This window comes from Anomalospiza imberbis, chromosome 5 (assembly GCF_031753505.1).
Source record: "Anomalospiza imberbis isolate Cuckoo-Finch-1a 21T00152 chromosome 5, ASM3175350v1, whole genome shotgun sequence".
NCBI lineage: Eukaryota > Metazoa > Chordata > Aves > Passeriformes > Viduidae > Anomalospiza > Anomalospiza imberbis.
In genome coordinates this window covers 67,754,124-67,778,883 of record NC_089685.1, presented here as the reverse complement: position 1 = coordinate 67,778,883, position 24,760 = coordinate 67,754,124, and the positions used below count along the sequence as shown (strand labels likewise).

The 24,760-nt window shown below is 44.9% G+C and overlaps 1 protein-coding gene across 3 annotated transcripts in view; it reads left to right on the top strand.

Moving 5' to 3' along the window:
- The window catches only part of NINJ2 (ninjurin 2), a 47,610-nt gene extending 23,949 nt beyond the window's left edge, over positions 1–23,661 (top strand). For 2 of the 3 annotated variants that reach the window (XM_068191740.1, XM_068191741.1), the window contains exons 2-4: positions 19,990–20,221; positions 21,545–21,729; positions 22,624–23,661. In XM_068191740.1, coding sequence (XP_068047841.1) covers positions 19,990–20,221; positions 21,545–21,708 — 396 coding nt within the window. In that variant the 3' untranslated portion in view covers positions 21,709–21,729; positions 22,624–23,661. Of the gene's footprint in view, positions 1–15,464; positions 15,719–19,989; positions 20,222–21,544; positions 21,730–22,623 lie in introns of all 3 variants that reach the window. The other variant, XM_068191739.1, reaches the window with a different exon arrangement.
- Positions 23,662–24,760: the final 1,099 nt, after the last annotated feature.

Here is a 24,760-nt window from a genome sequence, read left to right as displayed (position 1 = left end):
GGGTATCATTTAACACAATCAAAATTTTCAAATAATATTCTCTGCAACAAAAATATAATGTGCAAAACGCCAAACCTCACTTTACACTGGGCACAATATTGTCTATTCCCTTTCCTGCTCTGCTAGTTGAATCCCATATCAAACTTTCTCATTTTTTGCCCCCTGGCATCAAAGAAGCTGAACCAGGGTTACCGAGGTCATCTTGTTTTGCCTCTCTCTGTGGTAACTCTCCTCTAGACCCAAAAGTTTGCTTATTGCTCGCAGACTTACTAAAAGATAGCAAGAGAAAGCTGTGTACCTCACACAGCTCTTTTGCTTATCTGGTGCTGTTTAGGCATGCTGGGGTTTATTTTTTTACTCTTTATGGCTGCTGGTTTTCATCTTTCATGGCTATTTGTGAGGGCTGGAAATTGTTTCTGCAGTCCCGTGATGCTTGATTTCATCATCCCAATTCTCTTTAAGCACAAAAGAGAACTACTGAATATTTCTGCTGTTCCTGAATCATTAAGACTCTCACCATCTTCTGTTAAGCAAGTGAGCCATACTATTGTTAGAAATTATTTCATTTCTGTTGCCCTTTAAAATGCCTTACTGTCCTTAGGCTGCAAGGTAGAAGTTTCTTTTGCTCCCTTTCAAGTCTTTCCCTTCTTTATATTTCCACAGGCTCTAATTTACATAATTGCTGCCTCCTTCCTCTTTCTTCTCCTCTTCCCCATTTATCTGATATATTTTTAATAGCTGCCTCTGCTTCCTCACTTAAAAAGGAGGTGCCACTAACCAATGATGTCCTTGTTCACGATTATGAAATTGTGGTTTTTAGTCATCTAGTAAAATCTCCCAGAATAATTTCCAGTTTTCATTCACATTTTCCTGTCTAGAGCTTGCAACTTCTGTCCAAGCTTCTCTTCCCAAACACATTCATTCATCATTTTCTTGGTTGTTTTGCAAAATAGGCCACGGGGAGCATCACACATAGGACTAGGCAGAGATACAGAAAACAGACTAGAAAGAAAATCTTGTGTCTTTCCTTAGACAAGGTAGAAGATGGAAACTTCTTCATTTAACATCCTAACATGAGAAATGAGATTATTTTCAATGTCTCTTCAGAATATGCTGGACTAGGGTTCAGGTCCTGTTCTCATTTAGTCTAATTACAGAGTCATTACCAGGAATTACTAAGCTTGAACAGGCAGACTCTTTTCTAGGAATTAACCATCCCTACTCAATGTGAAAATTATTGGAACTATGTTTTAGGCATTATTACCAAAGAAAAGATAGGCTACTGGGAAAATGAGATTAAAAAGTCCATAAGTTTTAATAAGCACTAAAATACCAAGTACTTACTCATTGCTATTAAATTTTTCAGAAGCTTGTGCTTTATTAACAGCAGTGATAACTAAATGTGCTGTTAGTCCAGCTGTTTTGCACTTGGCAGTCCTGAGGGAAAACACTAAGGCATAACATTAGCTTCCCAGATTTTTAGGACTACCTTGGTGAAAGATGGAAAAAGTGTAGTGTCCCCTAAAAATCTGAGAACAGATGAATGGAGTTGCCTCATTGATGCTCCTCCTTCCTGTTACGTGCTGTGTTTGAGAATTATACGGAAGCAAAGGACAAGTGGACGTGATGATGCAGTTTACCAGAACTGAAAGTGCTAATGATTATGAAATTAAGAGTCCTGATTACAACTGAGCACTGATTAAGCAAATATGGTAGGAAGAGAAAGCTATTTCTTGGTAGATTTTTTGTGCTGTTGATTTTTTTTTGTTTGGTTTTTGAGTTTGGGTGTTTGTTTTTGTTTTTGTTTTTGTTTGAGGGTAAATATGATAACACACAACAAAAGAAGCATCCAGATATGCATAAGCAGAACTCCTAAAGAGCTTCTCTTGTTTTGTTTTCGGGGTGGTGGGGATTTTTTGTTTGGTTAGTATTTTTTTTCCCCTTTTATTCCTCCTTAAATTGTCTGCAGTAGCATGAGTGAAGAGGAAGAAAGGAAGAGAACTTTTGGGAAGTCTACCTAATAAACATTATAGAAACTTTGCTATTTATAGAAACATTATAGCTATTATAATTATAGTTTATATAATATTATATAGTTTATTATAATAGCATTATAGCTATTTTAGCTGATTTTAGTTTATTTTAGCTGTTTGTGGGGAAATAAAATAGTGCACAAACCAGGTAAAAATGGCTAGTAGCCAGGAAAAATTAGAAACACAGCAGAAGGAATTAAGGGTTTGGGACATGCAGTAAACATGGATCTGTCAGGAGGAAAATGACAATTGTAAACCTCAGGACAAGGCTTCTCCATCCCAGGCGTGCTACTGTTACTTCAAGGCACATAACTGATGCAAGAGCTGAGTTTTGTGTTTCATGTATAATGCAACAGGAGAAGTAATTCCAGTGCAGGAATAAAAAAAGTTTATTGTTTTCCATCAACCCTAGCCTCATTTCTTGGCTGATTTTAAAGTTTCAAATCTCTTTCCAGATGAAAATAACACCCACATAGTCCTATCTCCACTGGAGTTCAGTTTAGTTATCTTGGAAACATGACTATAAAATGATACTGCAACTATTTCTCAGTCATGGTGAAACCAAGAAAGTTTTATGAAAAGAAAAAAAAAGGTTTAACTGGGGCAGAGACTACAACTACTTACTAAATATTTTACTACAGAAAGAGATCTGGAACATACACAATTTGGTGCAGCAGATTTGGTTTTCTGTGCTATTGGCAATTCTTTTTTAAAAATTAGGTCACTTTTTCAAGGAAACCTTAGTAACTGGCATATGTGGAGATGATACACTGCAGCTTGAAAGAAAAGTGCTTTTTTACAGTAGCATCTTCCATCCTATGTCTATTGTTTTTCAGCAAACAACAGAAGATTTGTCAAATTAGAGTGGCTGTATTTAGTCTCATGTTTACACTTCTCTGCAGTTGAATGTTAAATTAGAGTCGTCACATTGTCATAATTCCCTAAGCTTAGCTGTTGTTTTTTTTTTTTTCTACTCAGTGCTCCTTTACACTTTCCTTCAAATTATGGGAAAAAATTTACTTTGAGCATAACTATTTGACTTTTTTTCTGGTAAAGATTGTCTTCTACTTCAGAAATATAAATCTAGAGACAGAGAGATGTAGATATATCTATGCAAGGTATATGTATTGCTCCTTATAAACCCAAAAAACAAGAGCAGGTACTGTGGCTGACTGTAGAACACTTGTTCTCTGCCCAGTCCAATATAGATTTATCCTCACTTAACCTTTGACATCCATCTCTAAAACACACCTTTGAGATGTCTAAGAAAAAAAATAATCTCTGATGGTGGTCAAACATTGCAGTAGGTTGCTCAGAGAGGTTTTGGAGACTCCACCCATTTAACACTCCAGTGATGTGACTCTGAGGAACTTCAGGTATCTCCACACTTGGCCAAGTTTTGAGCAGAGGGTTGGACCTGATGACCTCCAGGGTGACCGTTCGCTTTAGCACCAGGAGCAGCAATGAATCACACCTCCACCAAGTTCCACTGGCAAGTGTAAGTAGTGCTGCCATCAGGCACTCTGGATCCACTGATGGCGATGCCAGGAGTGACCACGAAGCTTGGCAAGGTCAGGACTGACAGCACAAGAGCGGGGGAGCTCATGTGGAAGGCAGTGCTGATGGATGCTGCTGCTGAGAGCTTCAAAGATGCATGCTGCTGCTCTGAGGGGAGGACTGCTCTTCCATGAGACTGGCCACAGAGGCAGCCTCCCCTTGACAGAAATACTGTTCTTGAGTACGTGAAATAATTATGAGATGAATATGAATTGAAAGTGCACTTCCTCTTGACCTACTTCCCAGGCAGAGAAGCACAGCTTGATGCCCTCCTGTTTGGAGAGGTAAAATTATCTCTGCATTCCCTGGGCTCCACACAAGCCTCTATTGTTTGGTACCAACCACATGGCTCATTACCGTGCCTACTACACAGTCTTTCATAATGATTTCCTTCCCTCTCCTGTCAACACCCAGCTGACTAACCAAACTGGTTTCTGGGCAGAGACGTGGACCTGTTTACCCATCAATAAATACACCTCTTTTTTGTTTGTACTGTGGAGGTAAACATGCACAATGACAGTGTACACTGGCCTTGGGAAAGTGGCTGGTCACTCTGAGGTGCTCCAGGACTATAGGCATCAGCTTCCTTCCTTGTTAAGGGAACAGAACTTTTCTACTCACAAGGCTGTGGGATGGATCTTTTTACTCCACCACAAAATCAATTACATATCCCATTAATGCCAGTGGAGTCTGGCTGGGCTCTGAGCCCTGATGGATAAATCCTGCAGCAGCTCAAGGGTTAGAGCAGGACAGTGGTGCCAATTCTGTGACAATCTCCTGGCATGAAGGATGTCAGCTCCAGAAATAGAGCTTTTGACACATGGGCCTTCCTGTCTCTTCAGAGAGGTCTGTGGCTCTTATTCAGGTGTCTAAGTACAGAGGATGCTCCAGTACAACCCTTGTTGGCATTTCAAAGCCACCAACTGTGCTGGCACTGCATGGTTCTTTCATCAAAAAAACTGTTTGAAAGGGGAGAGACCGTTGGGATTTTCTGCCCTGGATATACTTCCCCTCCACCCTCCCCCACAAAAAGAAAATTACCAGTTTTTTAAGGTACTTTTTATATGTCTTGCTATACCAAGTTGTACTGGAAGCAGTAGAGAGCAATGGGCCACTAAATGTTTTAGTTAATCCATAACGTGTATAAACCACATGGAGAGAAGCGACAGGATGGTGCATAAATTGCCAGAACAAAATCTCCATTCCAACTTCCCAGGCAGAAGTCTGTAGGCCACAAAGAGGAAAACTTCTGCTAAGAAAGAATCTGATCATGGGTTGTGTTTTTTTCACATGTACGTGACACCAAAGATAATAGCTTTTTCTGCAAACTTCACCCAGGATGAATGGTGAATCAGGGTACATGAATCACCTGCCAAACCCTGCAGTGCGTCAGTGATAAGAGAATACAAATTCAAAAGTGCAGGTGCCATATCAGCAGCTGGAGTGGAGCTGACAGCACAGCTAGAGACAATGGCCATACCTGAATTCTTTCCTGCCCACAGTTTGAATGTTTCATCTCACTTTCCACATTAAGATGTGACACATCTGAGTGACGTGACCTCTGTGACAGATCTGGATGTCCATCTGAGCTCTCTTGCCTTGTCAGCAATGACAATTTCATTCTGTTTGGACATCCATAGTTGCTGCTACAATCTCAGACATCACTTACTAATCTCACAATGACCAGGTGTGTCCAATAACCAAGTGTAGTTCTGGATTTATCTTATCTCAGGGTGTATGTTCGTGGGGTTTTAGTGGGGGGGGAGAGGGATTTTGTTCCCCTCCAATGTACGGGTGTAACATTCTCCCTCCTGAAGACAATTCTGTTATCAGCAAGGATATTGAACAGGGAAACTCCTTGTTTGAGATTAATTCAAGGAAACTGATTCGAAGGCACTGTTTTGGTTGTCAAAAGCAACCAAGCCACAGCTTCAGCTGAACTGATTATCTTAATTTATTTTTACAGTCTAATTAAATTAATCTTAATTAATTAATTACCCCACAGAAGATTGCCTCAAGTCCACACAAATACTGAAAGCCTGCCAAATCCAAAGCCAATAGGAATTATTAATCAGCCCCCTTGGACAGACAGACACACCCCAGGACTGCCCACTCTATTCCAGCTCCAGTGGATCTTTCTTCCCCACAGCTTTCAGTAGGAGCACAGCTGGCCATCAAGTCAGGCACACATCAAACGTGTCCCTGCCTCAAAGTAACTGCAGGCAGAAGGCCATTCCATAGCCATTTGCTTAAATGCTGCTTTGGCTTCCCCGATGCAAAGCACTTCCTGTGACACTTTACAAATATCAGCATAATGAAGCTTGGAGTTTATTTCCATCCACCTCCTTCCAAGTGACTGGTGAGGTCTCAGACAGCCTAATTTTTCAGAGAGCAGTATTTTCCTCCACTGTTGCCTGGAGCAGCTGCCTGAGCAAGGTATTGTGGCTGAGAAGTTCCCTCTGGTTATACCAGAAGTTCCAGCCCTGTTAGGCTCATTAAAAGGATCAACATTTAGCTTAATGGTTAGGAGAGATCACTGTTAATTTTGAAGTGGGAGATTCAAAAATCAGTTATTGCTTCCATGAGTATGGAATGCTGGATGAGTAACAGCAACAAGGTCTGATGTCCTGCTGCTGTGATCAGGGACAAACTCATCCAGGACACCCTGGCTCCACTGGCCAGGCAAGAACCAGGAACCAGACATTCCATCTTCCTCCCCACACATCTGCTGTTTGCAGACCTTCTTACAGGCACAACTTCAGCCACATGAGCTTTCTTAGTAGCCCATGAATGCTTACTAACTAATTTCTATTCAAAATCTAGAAAGACCTCCACACTTTGGGAAGCATCAAACCCCATTTCCTGGCTCACTTTAACTATCTAATCTTGAGATGTGGTACCCTAAGCCTTTTTGTCTGTGACCTGGGTAGAAAGCGATGCTGTAGGTTCCTTTTCCTGCCAGATCTGGGACAAGCAGACCTTCGCCATTTAAGGCTATACAAGAACACTTCTTTCACAGCACAGTTGCTCTAAATCATTGCTTTAAAAACTGAAATACGAGAATGAAGGTTATGTCTGCTTGCATTCTGTGTGCTATAAGCAAGTGAGGTTGCACAGAATTTAGGTTAAGGACAATTCTATTTCTATACCACTCTTTAATGTGATCTTTAGTATTCCTTTTGCATAACACTGAACAGCCACAGCATCAGCTGTATGAGAATCTGAGCCCAAAACATAAAACATCTCCAAGCCCTACTGCAGTATCCTTCCTGCAGTGCAGGAAAGAAAAATTGAAGACTTCAGGGGGCTAAAATTTACATTCAGGACATGCAGTGTTAAAGCAGGAGAGACAGTTTTAACTGAGGAAAAATTTTATGGGAAGAATGTGTGTCATATGGTTTGTATCCAATATTCAAAAGAACACAGTATAGGGCTACAGCAACCATTTAAAAATATATCACATTTAATAAGGGCCAGTTTTACATGCATGACTTCTGAAGCAGCTTTCATGCAAACTTCTGAGGTAGCTCTTTTTACAGTTCCTCTCCCAAGCTTTGCTGTAAACAATATTCACTGTTACCTTCCAGCCACTGCTTAGTCCTGGGTCTTGTGTATTATTTAAAATGGAATACAAAAGCATAAAATTAAAACAAAATTAAGATTTAATAGCAAATTAATAGAAAGAAAATGAGAGAGAGCTCTACACTTGCTGCATTTCTTCTACTGTATGGATCCTTCCAGCACTATCTTAAATGAGTTACATTATATCTTTGAAGACAAAAGAATTATGGTTTCTGAACTCTTTGCCCTTAGACTTCAATCCCTGCTGTGCAGCTGCTCAGAGAAGTTTCCAAATTATTCAATTCACTTTTGCAATACCTCCTAACCTAGAATGCCTGTCTAGAAGGCATATAACCTTTTTTAGTCACAGTTATGGCCAAATTCATAATCCACTGGAAAAAAATGTTAGTATATTAGCAGAGGCGCAGGATAACAAAATATCTTAATGATTATGCTTTCAGGGATGCATTTTTTTGAGTATAATTTAATTTACCATTGTGAACTTGGGCCAAGATGGACAAAGATAAATGTTTTAATTGTTTAACTTCCACTGAACTCAGTGGAAGTCAAACAGGGAAGTCCCAGTACCATTTTTCCAAAGTGGGAGATATCATTGCCCACCAGCTGTTTCACTTCTGATCTCTGCCCAACAGTAACTCACAATTTATGTTTAAAGTACTGATACACCAATGAACATTTTTATAACCCATTAAATCACTGCCCTGAGCTTAGTATGCCTAACTCTTACAGCACCATCAAGCTGGACTGGAGGATGAGAAGAAAAAGCATAAACAATCTCATCCTATGAATCCTGTCAATACAGCAAGCTATAAACCCAAACAACAGAATGACCCCACCCTTGAAAGAACTCCAGGAAGACAACGGGAAGCCAAACTTAATATTTTTAGTTACCAGGGAAAACCTTCCATTCTGTAACCACCTTAAACCTCCCCCAGGAGCTGTACTGTACTGTATCCTAAGGCAGGGCCTTGGCCCAGCCTTCAAATTATTAAACCCTTATAAAGCAACACAGCACTGGATCCACTAATTTCAGATTTTCCTTCTGTATCCAAGGGTTTGCGTGCATGTTGTGTTGCATTTTTCTTTTGCTCTGAACATAAGAAGGGCTCTCTTGGTCACCCAGTTAACAGTTAATATGCCTCATCCAACAATTTATCTAATTAAGTAATTCCACCTCACACTTTTTTTAAAGCTTAATTGTCTATTCTCACATCAGTTTTACAAATTAGAAGCCTTTTTCTTTTTTTATGTGTGCCTTTTGATGTGAGGCAATTCCATCTCAAGGTTTTGTCTGCTTCATGTTTCTGTCTCATATGGCCAAAAATACAGGTTCTGGCACAAAACCGCATCTAGATTTTCCTGTTGGTTCAGACTCGTGTAACTTCAGTTAAGAGCAGCAAGACTGCAGACAAACCTGAACATTGCCTGTGTACAATCACCCCCAAAACAATGTCTGTGTCCCCACAAACAAAAGACACTGAATGTACCAATGAAAGAGGAAAATTGGAAAGGAAGAGGCAGAGTGGGAGTTTTTTTGGTTCCAGCAGTGAGCGAGGTCTCAGGAAGCTGCAGTCTGAAGGAAGGGAGGTAATGCTGCATCTGTCAGAAAAATGGATCAGATTCTGGGTTACTTGTGTTGCAGGCTGCCAGTGCGCTCTTAAGCAAGTGTTCTGCCTGTCATAACGGGACACCCATGATGTGATGAGGAGTCTGGGTGCCACTTGATTCTGAAAATAGAAGCATCCCCTCCTTGTGGGACACATTCCCTGCCTCTGCAACTGTGGCAACTCCTTTTTGGCCTGAACTACAGTGAACTACAGTGGCAATTCTTCCTGAGAGCTGAGAGGAGCAAAGAGCCATGGTACTGACCACTTAACCTGCTTACAGGCTCAGAGGCACAAAAGCTCAACCTCAGCTGCTTAGAAGGGAACACCTCGAGGCCTCTAAGGCATTTTACTGAGTGATTTCCATTGCTTTTTAACTCTGACCCTGTAAAGGCTTCCCACCAGACTGGCAGACCCTTTCAGAGCTACCACTTACATGTTCAAGAGCTGTCTTGCATAGATGAGCTCTAGGTCCCCATTTGGATGCTCAAGAAGGAGATGAGGCAGCACTCTGTGGCAGGTGTCCATGGCCTGCGGTGTGTGTGGCACGGGCATGCGAGAGGCCAGAACCCCCGAGTCCCACTGCTCATGGATGCAGTGCCATCAGCTCTGCCAAAACCCTCAGTCATGTTCTTCCCTCTTTCCACCTGGATTCACACAGCTTCCTTTCTGTGGGGAGCACTCAAAGGGTGGCCAGGGGCACGGAAAGCTCAAAACGTGCCGATGAACCTGAGCTCCAGTGCCTTGGAGTGAGGTTTACCTGGGAAATGCTGCAAGATGTAAAGCACCCTGCGAATCAGAAAATCACCTGCCTGAGTCCATCAGCTTCAGGGGCTTCCCTGCATGATGAATTCAGTCCGGGTGGATTATGTTCACAACACAGGAACATACTGCACTTCTACAGGAGATCTTGCCCATCTCTCTCACCCTACACATCACCCATATGAGGATTCGTGTTAATTCACAGATAGGGAAAACTAAAATCCAGGGAGAGCAACTAGGATGCCCTGAGCCACCTGGCAAATGATGAATTAACCTTGGGCTACCTCACATGAAAAGCAACATCAGGCCAGGGCTGGAGCAGTTCTAAATACAGAGATACAGGTCACAAGGGACCATTGCTATACGCTTGTCCCATTCTAAAATTTTTCCTCCTCCCCTCCTCAAACATCTGCTACAAACCACAGTCAGAGGGGAACTGGACCTCTGGTCTGATCCAGTACAGCTGTTACTATGTTCTCTCAGTTTCAGAAATCAACCTGACCCCTCAGCATTGGATACAAACACACTTAGACTTGGAAGGAGTTCGGTTTTAGGACCTCGCTTTATGAATGTTTTGAATTAAAATGATTTATACGAACACATTTGCTCTTTGGAACTGGCAGCAGCCTGCAATCAGACCCAGCTTTTCTTAATATTTTGGGCCATAAGCCATCCAGATTAGGGATTTATTCATCTTAACGTGTTTAGCTTTGTAAGCACAATGCAGTAGTTACTGTTGTGCCTCCCAGCTGCTCTTCCATTTTTTATAACTGGTAACCTACTTTGATTTTTTCTTCTAAAGCTGTTTTTAGTCTTCCCCTGCCCCCTTGTTTTTTTCCTCTCCAAAAACACTGGGATAAAACACTAGTGACTTGAATAGGCTCCAGCTTCTATATCCTGACTTTGGAAATAATTGCTCCCACTAATCCTTTTGAGTGCACTCCCAATTCCATATATTCAAAGAGCTGTCCCCCCCATACACATACACACCCAATTTCTTGTGTTCAACAGAGATCATGCATCAGCACATTGTGATTGCTGGTGCCAAGCAATTGGCTCAATTCTTGAGCCCCAAACTCACAAACTGCTCCTAAACTACGGATGAAGGCTCCTTCAGCACTGCCACCACCCTTCCTGCCTTGTCCTCATCCCAGCTACTGGAAAAGAAAAATTATCTTGTATTCCAGGTCAGCCCTGCAGCCTGCCAGTCGATTCCTGGATCCCTTCAATTCAGTATCATAAATATACTTAACAAGGGAGTTTAATATAGATTTGGTAAGACAGCTATTTGAGTGATACATAATTTATGTTGCCCTGTAGCATAGGAAGCCTTGAGTGGCGGCAGAGTGAACAGATTCAAGAAACTTGCCAGACAGCAGCACAGAGTGCCAAAGAGGGAGAGGAGTGGGGAGAGCGAGGAGACAGCAACCCGGGAAGGATGTGCACGAAGCTGAAAAGCTCGACAGCAGGAAAAAAGCGTGAAAGATAGACAAAGTAAAAGGCATGGGGCGAGAAAGGAATGGAAAAGGAGAGAATAAAGGAAAAGAGGAGGAGCTGAACTGGAAATGCAGACGGGCAGAGAGGGCCTGCGGGATGAATGAGAGCTGAAGAGCAGGCTCTCGATGCGACAGGCAGGTCTGTGCAGGCTGCGAGTGCCGCAGCCGGGCGAGGAGCGGAGCGGAGCACCGTGTCCGTGCCGTGTCCGTGCCGTGTCCGTGCCGTGTCCGTGCCGTGTCAGCTCCGTGTCAGCGCCGTGTCCGTGCCGTGTCAGCTCCGTGTCCGTGCCGTGTCCGTGCCGTGTCCGCTCCGTGTCCGTGCCGTGTCCGTGCCGTGTCAGCGCCGTGTCCGTGCCGTGTCAGCTCCGTGTCCGTGCCGTGTCAGCGCCGTGTCCGTGCCGTGTCAGCGCCGTGTCCGTGCCGTGTCCGCGCCGTGTCCGTGCCGTGTCAGCTCCGTGTCCGTGCCGTGTCCGCGCCGTGTCCGTGCCGTGTCAGCTCCGTGTCCGTGCCGTGTCCGCGCCGTGTCCGTGCCGTGTCAGCTCCGTGTCCGTGCCGTGTCAGCTCCGTGCCCGTGCCGTGTCAGCTCCGTGTCCGTGCCGTGTCCGCTCCGTGTCCGTGCCGTGTCCGTGCCGTGTCCGCTCCGTGTCCGCGCCGTGTCAGCGCCGTGTCCGTGCCGTGTCCGTGCCGTGTCAGCTCCGTGTCCGTGCCGTGTCCGTGCCGTGTCCGTGCCGTGTCAGCGCCGTGTCCATCCTGTGTCCGTGCCGTGTCCGTGCCGTGTCAGCGCCGTGTCCATCCTGTGTCCGTGCCGTGTCCGTGCCGTGTCAGCGCCGTGTCCATCCTGTGTCCGTGCCGTGTCCGTGCCGTGTCCGTGCCGTGTCCGTGCCGGCCCTCCAGGGGCTCCGCTGCTCCGCTCACCCCGCTCCCCTCCCCGGCCAGCCACTGCCAGGGATGCCCGGCTTCCCCTTTCACTCCCGACCCTGCAGCTCCACGCGGGGCTGGGTTTTGCTCTCAGCGTCCTGCCCTGGCTGCCTCATTCCAGGAGCTGTAGGGAGAGTAGAGAGCGCTGTAGTCACCCTTTCAGCTGGGGAAATTGGACAGGCTCTGCTGGCAGCCTCACCCAGCGGCACCTTCATCCTTCAGTGACAGAGGTGCCCTCCTTCGGCGCCCCTCGGCTCCAGGATGAGGGGCCTAAATGCTGCACTGTGTGACATCTCTGCCCAAGAGACCTCAGCAGCTTTACTTGCAGGTGTGAGATGAAACACAGGAGGCAGACAAAGCAAATGGAAAGACCAAGTTTGGTAGACCACAGAACACGAACAGTGCTTGTCAAGTCCACGGAATCTGTGCCTGCCACTTGCCTAGGCTTTCACTTCTGAAGGGCGCTGTCTCCCAGCTCCTGGAAGTCGCTTTTTGGCTGGAGAACAGTTAGTGTCAAGGGGTTCTCTGTTAAACTCAGCACTGACCTGTTACAGAAGTGTAAGGACACCTCAGAGATAGATCTCCATCAGGACCAGACTGATACATGAGGAGAGATACTAGGAGAGCACCTCTGATTTATTTTCTGGGGTTCACGCAATATGAACCGAAGGCAACACAACACTTGGCTCTAAACAGGACCCCTGGTGAGCAGAACAGATAAAACCAGAACATTAAAAGGAAAAAAAATCCCTAAGCGCAACTGGACTAGCCAAGAGCCTCCACAGGGGCTGAGGAGGGGGGACTGGCCCTGAACACTCAGTTTTCCTTCTGCCTGCAGTATCCACGATGAGGTTTACTATTACTTCTGTTTGTGGAAAGCAGCCAGGATACTTGCTGTTGTGCCAAACTGGAGAAAAACAGCCTTTGCCTCACCAAGTTCACAATATAGTTAGTACAGACCCGAGTGCTCCTTGGGTGTCTCTTCTCTTGCACACGTGTGGCTGTGCACAGACCTGCTTCCTCACCCATGAGCTGCCACACAAAACTCTGCAAGGGAATCCCAACCCATCACGGGAGCAGGTGTCTGGTCATCGCCACGCTTCCCAGTGCTGCTGCTCTCTGTGCCTGGGCATGTAGGCTAGAAATGTTAAAATCTGCTCCCTTCATGAAGGGAAGTGAAGTGGTCAGAAGCTGCAGGGAATGAGCTTTTCTGGTGAAGGCGAGTAGCTAATAACTGTGCCCTTAGAAGCAGAAGCATTGATTGAGGGCCAGGCTTTAATCCCTCTGCTTTCTTCTCACAGAAAGGGGACTTTGCTCCTCTCCTGCTCTGCAAGATGATGGTGACTGTCAGCGTGCTTTCAACTCCATCAGCCAATGCTTACAAAGTATTTCTAAAGTTGCTGACCGGCCGATGCTGGGGAAACATTCCCTGGGTTTTCCCTGGTGCCTGATGCTGTGTGTGGCTGGCTATTCATTGCCAGGATCCCCGTGGTGGCTGTCTCTGTGCTCACCCCTCTGAGAGCGTGGCCTACATTTGTGTCTGTTTTCTTTGGCATTCTCCAGCATTTCCCTTGGAAGGAATGGCCAATAATACAGTTCCTACTCAGATATCGCCCTCTGACAGAGTGCTTCCATAAAGATTATCATCCTTATGCTGGGGAGCCTCATGCTGTTCCACTGCCTCTTTCAGGCTGTTCTCCCCTGGGGACAGGGTCATAAAACCCACAAAGTACACAGAGATTTGCAATTAGATCTGCTCTCTAATTATTTTTCCTCCTAATCTGAAAAAGGGGACAAGTAAACTGTAGATTTTGTAGAAATTATCCAAGAAAATTTAGAAAAGGTTTGTGCTCCCCTTGACCCAAAATCTGCCAGCTTTGAAAGAAATATTTAGATGAAGCTCCTCCAAAAGTTTACAGAAGAGAGTAGCTATTTCTTGTAAAAATAAATGCATGAAAACTCCAAAGAATTACTCTTGAAAACTAATTTTAGTGGAATTTTTCAGGTAGTTTCAGTGAGCGGTGGAGCTCAGCATACCTTCGGGTACTAGAGTCTGATTTCACAGGTCTGGGGACCTGAGAGCTCCCTACAGCAAAACCAGAGGAAAAGTTGAAAAAGAAATTTTAAAAAATCCATTCTTTTTTTGTAGTGATATTGATCATTCTTTCCAGAAGAATTCCTACAAAAATTAAAAACAAAAATAGAAGTGGGAGTTAAATATCTGCATGTGTGCACACACTTTTGAATAAGAATTAAGCCTTTGACTTAGAAAACATAGATGGGTGCCTCACTCAGTCGCTGAGGGGATCTGTATTGCTGTGCCGCGTTTACACAAGAGAAAAAGGAAAGGGGATTTGCCTGGGGTCAGACTGAAGCCAGCAGGGTCCTTGCAGGCAGAGAGGCTGCCTCATAGGGAAAGATAAAACATCCAGAAATAGGACACAGGAAAGTAGCTCCAACACCAGTTCATCCAGCACTGTTGTATGATAGGGATGGAATTGTTCAGGTCCTAATTTCCCTACTCTGAGTAAGTGGGCAATAGTGATAGAGCCCCCTCTTGGCACAAAAGTGCTGTTTCCAGCAGATGTGCTCGCTCTGGAATCATGCTTTCAAGATGGGCTTTGTGTCTGACTGCCAGATCCAGCTCTTTGATGCATTACAGAGAAGAAAAGACAATGATCTCCACTTTCCTAAAGGGAATCCTTTCAAAGTGACTAGAAAGTCACCAGCTCTAGCCTGGTGGCATAAATCATTTTGGTGAGCCTTCAGGTATGTTCTGTGACTCCACTTAGGGCTCTGTTTGTCAGAAGGGAATAACTGAATCTCCTCAGTGATACCACATAACCTCCCACAGCTGCCTGGGCAATCCTCCTACAGGGAAACCCAAGTTGCTTGTGAATCAGCTCCTGAGCTGTAGGAGTTTATAGGACTGAGCTTTAAAGAAAGCAAAAGCAGAAATGGTCCTTGGAAAGCTTTGTGTGCATTCTGGCAGCTCAAGAAAAGTGTCACAGCCATGCATTCACACCCCACAAACAGTGGTTCATGGGTGGCAGTTATGGCACCAGCATCCCCACCAAATCCCTCCTCCAGCATTAATCCAAATGCCAGGTCTCTGAGGACTCCTGTGTTGTTTAAGCCTCTCCTTATTTGAGACATCAGGCTTCCACTCTTAGCTGCTGGACTAGGTGGAACACTGAGGGCCAAATCCATAAAAAACCTGGATCTCTAACTTCTCCTTGCATCATAAGGAGTCATGTACCATATGCTGGAGTGTTTCAAGAGAAGGGCCGTGAAACTGGTGAAGGGACTAGAGCACAGATCTGATGAGGAGTGGCTGAGGGAGCTGGGGCTGTTCAGCCTGGAGGAGGCTCAGGAGGGACCTTAAAGCTCTCTACAACTGCCTGAGAGGAGGCTGTAGCCAGGTGGGTGTTTGGGGGCTGCCCAGCACAAATCTTCAGCTACCCAGATTCAAGTTTAGTGTCCAGCTTCCATCATCCATTATCATTTTGGAGATCCTTCTGGATCTGCCTGGACTGACAGAACTTTGAATCTGGAGTCACACCTTTTCCATTGTGAAGGTTTTCCAGTTCCAGTTGCTCAACATAGGAGAGAAGCACCTGCCTGTGTTTTCATGTCCCAGATGGCAACATGCCATCACACTCATCCATGTGAGAAAAGTCCATGTCAAAGCTGTCTGTTTTCACTGCCTGATCATCTGGGACACAGAGCTCAGGACATTGCAACTCTGCCCCATTTCACACTCCAGGTAAAGGGACATAAAGGCAGCTCAAAAGAAGGATGTGCTTTTATTCAACAGAAGCTCCTGACTTGCTTTATTTTTCTCCACGTAAGCAGCCAGAAACAGATGTCTCAGCCTCCTGGTACCAGTCACTCATTTAACAGCAGCTCTGCCCTGTTTGTACAGCGCCCTTGTTCTCAAACCCTTAACTCATCATTACACAGAGATAAACTATCAATGCTCAGCCTTGTGATGCTGCAAGGAGGGGGGCTGATTCTTCAGGAATAAGGAAAACAGCACATGAGAGGGATCAAATCACCAACCCTGCACAATTTGGTATTAGTTCCTCTCTGTTCCAACAGGATCACATGTTTTTAAGCCATCTAAGGGGGAGCAGTCCCTCAAGACAGGTTTTTAAAATGCATTCACAGAACATGACCTTTTGCTGGCCTCCTTTCCTTTCCTGCTGGCCTGTATTCTGCCCCTGACACCACACTGAAATATCAAAGTCTCAAACACCTACCCACAGCCTTGGAGTTTTTACCAGTTCTTTAGACTTCTACTTTTACTTCCTTCCAGTATCTTTCACCTTCTACCTTCCAGAGCAAGAAATATATACTTTGCAAAGGAGCCACGTAACCACAGGAATGTCACTGTCAGAAACTGTACGAACTAAATGCTTTGAGCTATCATAATAAAAAAACCCCAACCAAACCAAAAGCCCTTTCATACCCCAAGCTAGCTCCTTCTTAAGGATCACAGTTCACCAATAGTTGAAAACAGACACAGCCTTTCCCGCTCACATAGTAATACATGTCTTTGTCACATCAGGGTGACCACTAGACTGGGGCCACAACCCCCTTCCAAAATTCACCCCAATTTCAGCATCAGACACACCCCACACACACTGCTCTCCCAGGATCACTGGCTTTGTTCCCACTTTCCCAAATCAAAGCAAGCCACTCTTACCCAGGGCTGCCCAAAGAGACCCAAGGTCACAGCATAACACACGAGCCGTGATCCTTCCCCAGTGACCTGCCTAGAGCATGGAGGAAAGATTACATTTTCTACTTTATCTGGTACAAAAGGAGCAAAACAGAACTCACCACTGAATGTAGGCACTTCCAGTGTGCACCCAGAGAAATCTCTCCCCGTTTCCTGAGCAAAAGAGAGGCACAGGCTGGCCCTTACCCTTGGTTTTAAAGGGTAGCCCATCAGGCAATGCTGAGGACAAGGCTGCTGGTCCTGCTGCAGCTGGCAGGAAGCCGATTACTCAGAACTGAAGCCTCTCTGATATATGAAAGTGTTGTTTTCTTTCTTTTTAAGAAAGAAGAGCACAGTTTTTTTGCAGATACATCAAAATCTCTTGCAACTGTTGTCTTTGCTGGTGGTTTATTTCCAGTTGTGATGCTCTGGGTGAATGGAAAACTATCACCCACTTTTTTTTTGGGGTTGTTGTTTTTTTTAATAACTTGGGTCAAAAGAGCAACAGATGAACTCACTTAACAATGGATGACTAAAAGCAGCCAAATTACCTACACCTTGCAATTAGGTTGAGTGTGGAAGCCTCCCTGAGGATCCCCTGATGGGGAGACCCCTAAAAAGTTCTGTGCCAGGATTGAGAGACTTCAGGTTGTTGTTTATTTTTCTCTTATCAACAGTTCAGCATACCATCTACATACCAGACTTAGCATACAAAGAGAAAGGCACCAAAGTCACAAGACACACAAGTTCAAGTCTTTTAAAACTATTTTGTCCAATTAACTCTTAGAATGTATTTTATTTCTATCTTTCTACCAATAACTAATTATTTGTTTATTCAGGCAACATCTGCATTGTAGTTTTTTCTAACCAATCACTCTGTGCCACCAACACTGCAGAAAATGGAGTAGATTAAGAACAAGAAGGAGATCAGACAATGCCCAAAATCCTCCATCTTGTCTTCTATCTACCTCCCTACTAAAACCCCAAAACTTTAAGTTTTTCACCCTGTGATAAACTATACTACTATCTATTTCACACACTCATAGGTTCCAATTCATTCCAAAGTCTTGGAAGATTTCTCCATGGATGATGGTTAAAAGCAGTGCTCTCCTGGGGATCAGGACTTCTGAGAGCAGGCAGAGAAACATTCCTTGTGCTCTGGGTTCCAACAGTTAAAGTTGTGAGAAATGACACTCACTTTTAAGATTTCAAAGGTTTATTAAACCCTAACAAAAATACAACAGAGGACTGAATAAGGAATAATTGCAGCACTGGGAGCCTGGAACCAAACTGCCATATGCTCATCTACAAAATGGCTGCTCCACCTTTTATATCCTTGGGGGTTGCATCAGCCAACCCCGGCCCCTCCCAAATTCTCTCTGTAAACTTTTCACCATCCATTGGTGGAGACCTTCTTGCAATTTGATTGGAGGTGAGGGGCTCTCATGCCGCACCTCCTAACAACAAGCTTTTCCCAGCCCATGCAAGGGGCACATGTACACGGCCTCCCTTCATGAGTCTTTCATAACCAAGGCTGTCTGGTGGCAACAACACCGAGGTGGGAAGGGGACTATGGGGAGAACAGAGGATGTCTAAACAACAAGGCTACGATAACATAACTACGTATCAATAAAACTTCTTTTAAGATACATACAATTTTCATCCCTTAATTGCAAGAGCCAATCCATCACATTACCTATCTATAACAAGGACAACCAGCTGATTTGGCTTTTGTAAACAGCTATTTCTTTCCACAGCCAAAAAAACCTGCCTGAATGATTAACTAAGGTTAGGTGTGATGGACCCTGCCTCTCTTCTTGTTGCATTCCAGAGCCTGATGCTTTGAAGAAACACTGTCCTTGGTTTCAGAAACAAACCCATGGGCTATTTAATCTGCTTTAGCATCTTGTGGAAGACATAAGCCGGCAAAAATTGTTCAGAGGAGGTATAAAGCCCAGCCACTGATAGTCATAGAATCATAGAATTGCTTATGTTGGAAAAGACCTTTAAGATCATCAAGTCCAGTCACTAATCTAATACTGCCAAGGCCACCACCAATCCATGTCTCTAAGTGCCACATCTGCATGTCTTCTGAATTCCTCCAGGGGTGGTGACTCAACCATTTCCCTGGGCAGCCTGTTCCAGTGTCTTACAAGCCTTTTGCTGAAGAGAGATTTTTCCTAATATCCAGTCTAAACCTCCCCTGATGCAGCTTGAGGCCATTTTATCTTGTTAGTATTGCTTGTTACTTGGGAGAAGAGACTGCCCCCCACCTGGCTACAGCCTCCTTTCAGATACTGTAGAGAGCAATAAGGTCCCTCCTGAGCCTTCTCTTCTCCAGGCTGAACACGCCCAGCTCCCTCAGTTGTTCCTCATATGACTTACTCTGCAGACCCTTCACCGGCTCCATTGCCCATCATCTCTGGACTTGCTCCAGCAACTCAATGTCCTTTTTGGATTGTGAAGGGACAAAAGCTGAACACAGGATTTGAGGTGCGGCCTCACCAATGCCCAGTACAGGGGGATAATCCCTTCCCTGGTCCTGCTGGCCACACTGTTTCTGATACAGGCCAGGATGTCATCGGCCTTCTTGGCTACCTGGGCACACTGACTGCTCGTATTCAGCCAGCATCTCCAGGTCCTTTTCTGCCAGGCAGCCTTCCAGCCTCTCTTCCCCAAGTGTGTAGTGCTTCATTGAGTTGTTGTGACCCAGGTGCAAGACCCAGGACTCAGCTCTTCATCTTGCTCAGCCTCACACAACTGGCCTCAGTCCCTTGGTTCAGCCCCTGCAGATCCCTCTACAAAGGGATCTACCCTCTACCCTCCAGCAGGTCAACACTCCCACCCAGCTTGGTGTTGCCTGCAAACTGAGGGTGCACTCCATCCTCTCATCCAGATCATTGGTAATGATATTAAACACAACACCCAACCCAAAGAGAAGATCTGTCTCTAATCCCCTATAAGTTTGAGTCTTGTCTATGTCCTGAAGGAAGATAATTTAATATTGCTTGCAAAATCCCCGGCTTTTGGATAATCTACATTATTGTAACTCTGGATAAGCTTGTTTTCCACAAAAATACCTGTTGTTTTTTTTTTTAACCTTGCTGAGCTCTTTATCGCAGCAAGTATCTTGTGCCTATTAATACCACAAGGCAACTGTGAGGGGAAACTGGGTACTCTCAACACTTTTAAAACATGCAACTTTGACTCTTTCCCAGGCTTTCTAAATAAACCCGAGGGAGAAGACAGCATCCCATTGGACACAGATGTATCTGTTGGTTTAGCAATGCACATGATTCCTCCTGTCTCCCCAGGGCATGAATCCTCACCTCCGGATCAACGGGCCGATGAACATCAACCACTACGCGACCAAGAAGAGCGTGGCAGAGAGCATGCTGGACGTGGCGCTGTTCATGGCCAACGTCACGCAGCTCAAAGCTGTGCTGGAGCAGGGGACCGCCTTCCAGTACTATGCCACCCTCATTGTGCTCATCAGCATCTCCCTCTTCTTCCAGGTCATGATTGGGATTCTCCTTATCATCACTGGTAAGGTGGCCACCAAGGCGTGTGCACCCTTGCAGGGTGCTGCAGGGGCAGGGTACTCTACTCTGTAGATGGGCTGGTGTGGGGATGGAAGGGAGAAGCTTCTTCCCCCAAATCATTGCCCTTTGTCTCCATCCGGGGCTGGATGTGGGTGGTAGGGCAGTCAGTGTTACTCAAAATGGTGGGTGGGTTGTTTCTCGTTTGCACATCTCTGAGCAAAACTCTTCCTTCACTTTCCCATCGCTGACCCCCTATCCCAGTGAAAGAGTGGGGATGTGGCCAAGACGGGCCTCTTGCTGCCCCTACTGTGACGTGCTCCTTCATGCAACTCTTGCAGACACTACATTTTAGCTGTATTTTATCTTACTTCGTCTGGGACTTAACAGAACAATTTTGGCAGAGGTATTCCCTATATTTACCTCACATTTAACCAATCCCACAGTTTTCCTAGTAGCCTACAGACAGTACATTAACACCAGCATTGGTTTGCCGGTGCTTGCCCAGTGCTCCATCTGATACAGGAGTTGTGGTATTTCAGTCTCCAACAGATTCCCAGTATTAAAAACCTGCAAAATTCTGCCTTTTCCTGAATATCCTACATGGGTTTTTACAGGGGACAGAGGATTGGAGGCTTTGGAAAATCTGTGACATATTCCTTCCCCTGTCATACACACCACAGCTTTTCCTGGTGGCAGCTATGATGGCTGGAACCAGCTGGGAGGAGAACGGGGACAAGGGACCACAACATGGATGCTGTTTGCAAGGCTTATTGGCCAGACAGCCCTGGTAACCAGGGTATTGCTGTGCCTGAAGGCATCAATGTCTATCAGCCAGGACTGACCCCATTCATGTACCCAGGCCTGATAGCTGTGTCACCATATAGGTGACATCTGGGTCTAAGGGAGGAACTGGCTTCCCAGTGCAAGCAGAGCATTGTTGCCCTTGTCTCCCATGTCCCACAGCCTGCCCTCACCATGTCCCATGGCCAGGCAGTGTTGGGGGGGACCACGGCACGTGTCTGGCTAGTGTGCAACAGTAACTTGCCTATTTAGGGCCTATTTAGGCCATTGCAGGGCCACGGCACCTCCATGGCAAAACGAATAATTTTGCCAAAAAATCAACACAAGATTTTCTCTGCTCCAGCCTTCTAAGTCATCCCAGAGCAAGCTGTGGCTCCTGTAGCATTCCTGTGACTACTCCCACTGCTCTGTGGCCTAAGCACTCAGAAGCACCATGAACATTTACCAGGCAGGGGAGGCTTGCAGGAATTGGTGGACTTGGAGTCAGTCTGCAAACTCCTTTTTCTTTTTGCATTGTATTGCACAGCTCGTTTGAACCTGAATGATATTGCAAAGCAACCCCGCCTGAATATACTCAACAACGCTGCCACAGCTCTCATCTTTATCACAGTCATCCTCAATATCTTCATCACAGCCTTTGGGGTGCAGAAGACTGGCCTCTACCCTACCAGGAATTTTGGACCTTATTAATTCATGGGGCAATGGACTCAGGTAAGAAAGGGTGAGTTCCCATCACTGCCAGCCCCTGGGAGGGCTCTCAGTCTCAGAAAACATCACTGCAAGGTGGTCAAGGCAAAGCTGCACAAATTAACAAAGCCCTTCCAGAGGCACGTTGCTGTCCCACAAAAACCTGTGGCCATTGAACAAATTCTCTCAGAGGAGGAGGAGCTCTCCTCACTTGGTCTCTAAAGCAAGAACACCAAACATCACAGTTGCTGGGATTTATCAGCAGCAAGTGGTTTTTGGAAGGCTGCAGAGCTCATGCTAGATACAAATAGCAGTTGTGGATGGGAGCTAACCTTGGGGAAGAAAACTAGGCGTGTTCTGGGAGGAATCCCAAGACAGCAGCACTGTCTGAGCAGAATAAAAGGAACGTGCTAGGCAAGGCAGGGGGCAAAGAGCTCTTTACAACAGCCACTGTAGTTTGGCAAGGGACTGTTTTAAGCACCTAATGCTCATTTTCAAGGAAGCCCTGTAAATAAGAGTTCATCCAAATGGCTGGGTTTCCATTCCATGTCAGCGAGGGAACGACACGTTCTTAAATCAAAAGCACTTTAGCTCAAGAAGCAAAATTAATGTATCTTGTTTACATGACCTGCAAAACGGTTTACTTCGGTAAACAGAGTTTAAATATGACATACCAGGGCAACAGCCAACAAGAAAGCTCAACAGACACATGCTATGGTGAGGACTAATGCAAAGGCCAAAAGCCTCTATAGAAACACTGACGGTTTGGGATGCAGAGAGGGGCAAGTGCTGAAGAGCAGCACCCCACATGCGTAGGGGCAGTTGTGGTGTTGAGCAGTGGCTGTGACTGCTCCTCTCTGGCCGTGCACACAGAGGAGTCTGAGGTGACCTTACTGGCGTTTCTTGTCCTCCCTGCAGGATCTGAGCAGTGCAGCTCTCCTCCGTGATTCCACTGACCTCAGCAGGAGCCCATGGATGAATCCAGAAAACTGGGTTAAACTTCAAAACTCTGTGTGTGTCATAGCATATCGGCCCCTTGCTGTAATGCTTTTGCAGTTCTGAGGGGAAGGAGCATTGCCTTTCCAAGCTAGAACAAACTTTGCAAGAGGAAACTGCAGGAACAGCAGCAGTACACATTTAGAAAGTGCAGTTCTGTAAATCTCTTCTCTTATTTTAGCTGCCTGCTTCACATATTCAATACTGGCTCATTTGGTAGAGAAGACTGAATGATTTACTTTGTAGGTTAAATAAGTAAGTCCAGTTTTTTTTTGGTCTCAAACAAAAGTTGATGCCCTAAAAGCAATTCTATCTAATAGTTTACCTCCCAAATGTTGGAATGGATTTCTCAAACTAAAAAAGTTTTCCTAGGAGGATAGAATGCTGTGTGTACATGAAGATAGCGAGAACCAGTTCAAATATTTTCCTAGTTGTTTAAAATTAAATGTGACATAGTTAAGAAAACAATCAGATATTTCCAGCTCTGCAATATTAACAAGGACAGAAAATAGTTATTGTGGTCTGATGTCATCATCAGCGACCTATCAGGAATGATGTCAGAATAGCCTGACAATACTTAATAGAAAATGAAGAAACATTATACATAAGGACACAGCCTAGGCTTATTGCTGCAATGAAAAATTACAGTTGAACAGCTTATTACTTTAGTTTAAAAATCAGCATTATGATTTATTCTTATCACTAATATAAATGTTTTAAAATGTATTTGGTTTATAATGACAGCTCTAGCAATTCTCTTGTATTAGAACAATTTGTTTCCTTAAGAAAAAAACCCTTTGAATTAATGAGTTTCAAGATTTTTTATGAAAGAGTAAAAATTTTCAATCCTAAATTTTTTAGCTCTCTAGTCATGCTAAAAAATGGTATTTTAATAGCCTTATGTAAGACTATTTAAATAATTACATGCTCTTTTGATTATTAAATGATTTTTCCATTGTACTGCAGAATCAGAGTTTAATACGGACTTCTCATTTAGTATATCCTTGCCACCCCTGAGAAAGAAATGCCATGAAAGCATCCTCACATCAGTCTTCAGGAGCTACTGGGAGTGTCTGACACTTAGATGCAGACAGATTTCGTTTGTATTTGTCTTTTCATCTGTATTTGTCTTTACAAAACCAAATTTGCGTCAGTCACATGTGGTGCTTTTTCTGAGAGGGTGTGAATGATCTTGCCCATGAACTGGTGGGTAAGGCCACCAGCCAGCAGCAGCTTAGCACCTCAAACTGACAGTGACCTTTTGGAGGGAAAAGGAAAGTTGCACAATAAGGGTAGGGTGGAAAATACTAGTTATGGATTTACCAGAACCTGAAGCGGTAAAGCTGAGCACAGTCTGAGATGTTTGGTGAAGCAGGCAGAGACTTGTCCTCCACTTTTTCTCGGAGATGACAAGTCTGGGGTCTTGTCTGCTGCTTAACTTGGTCCTCAGTCTTTGCTTTGACTAGCAGCAGAGAGGGGTGGATCTTTCTGGGAAGCCTGTTATCCTGCCTCCTTTAGAAAAAGGCTTCATTCTAGAGTAGCAGAATGAGTTGTAGGCACAGCAAAACCACAAGCCAAGGGCTGTCAGCCACTGCTGCCTGGCTGGGTTCGTGGAAAGGTAAAACATTACGTATCCTGCATGCAGACCCCAAACCCCAGGGTTTCATTGCTTCATGGAGCAGGAGGGAAAGCAATTAGCATTGACGACTGAATGTAAAGAGAGGGAAAAATAGAAAATATTCAGCTGGGAAAGAAGCAGTGAGGGAAATTTCATTACCAGATCTCAATTTTATCATTGTTTCAGAGACCCACTGGATTGGGTATGGCAGCATGTGAGGCCTGCATGAGCAGAGGGGGCTCCCTGCCACTCATCCCAGGCAAGCAATAGGCTAGCAGCACACTGGAACACTTTCCCTCCATCCCCTTTAATTTTAGTAAGTTCTTGTTATAGTGAAATCATACTCATTAGCAACCTTGGCTGCCTTTTCCCCTCTTTGTGTGTGACTCCCATTGCTGCTAAGCTTTTGATACTCAAAGGCACAGTTGAAGAGAAGATGGG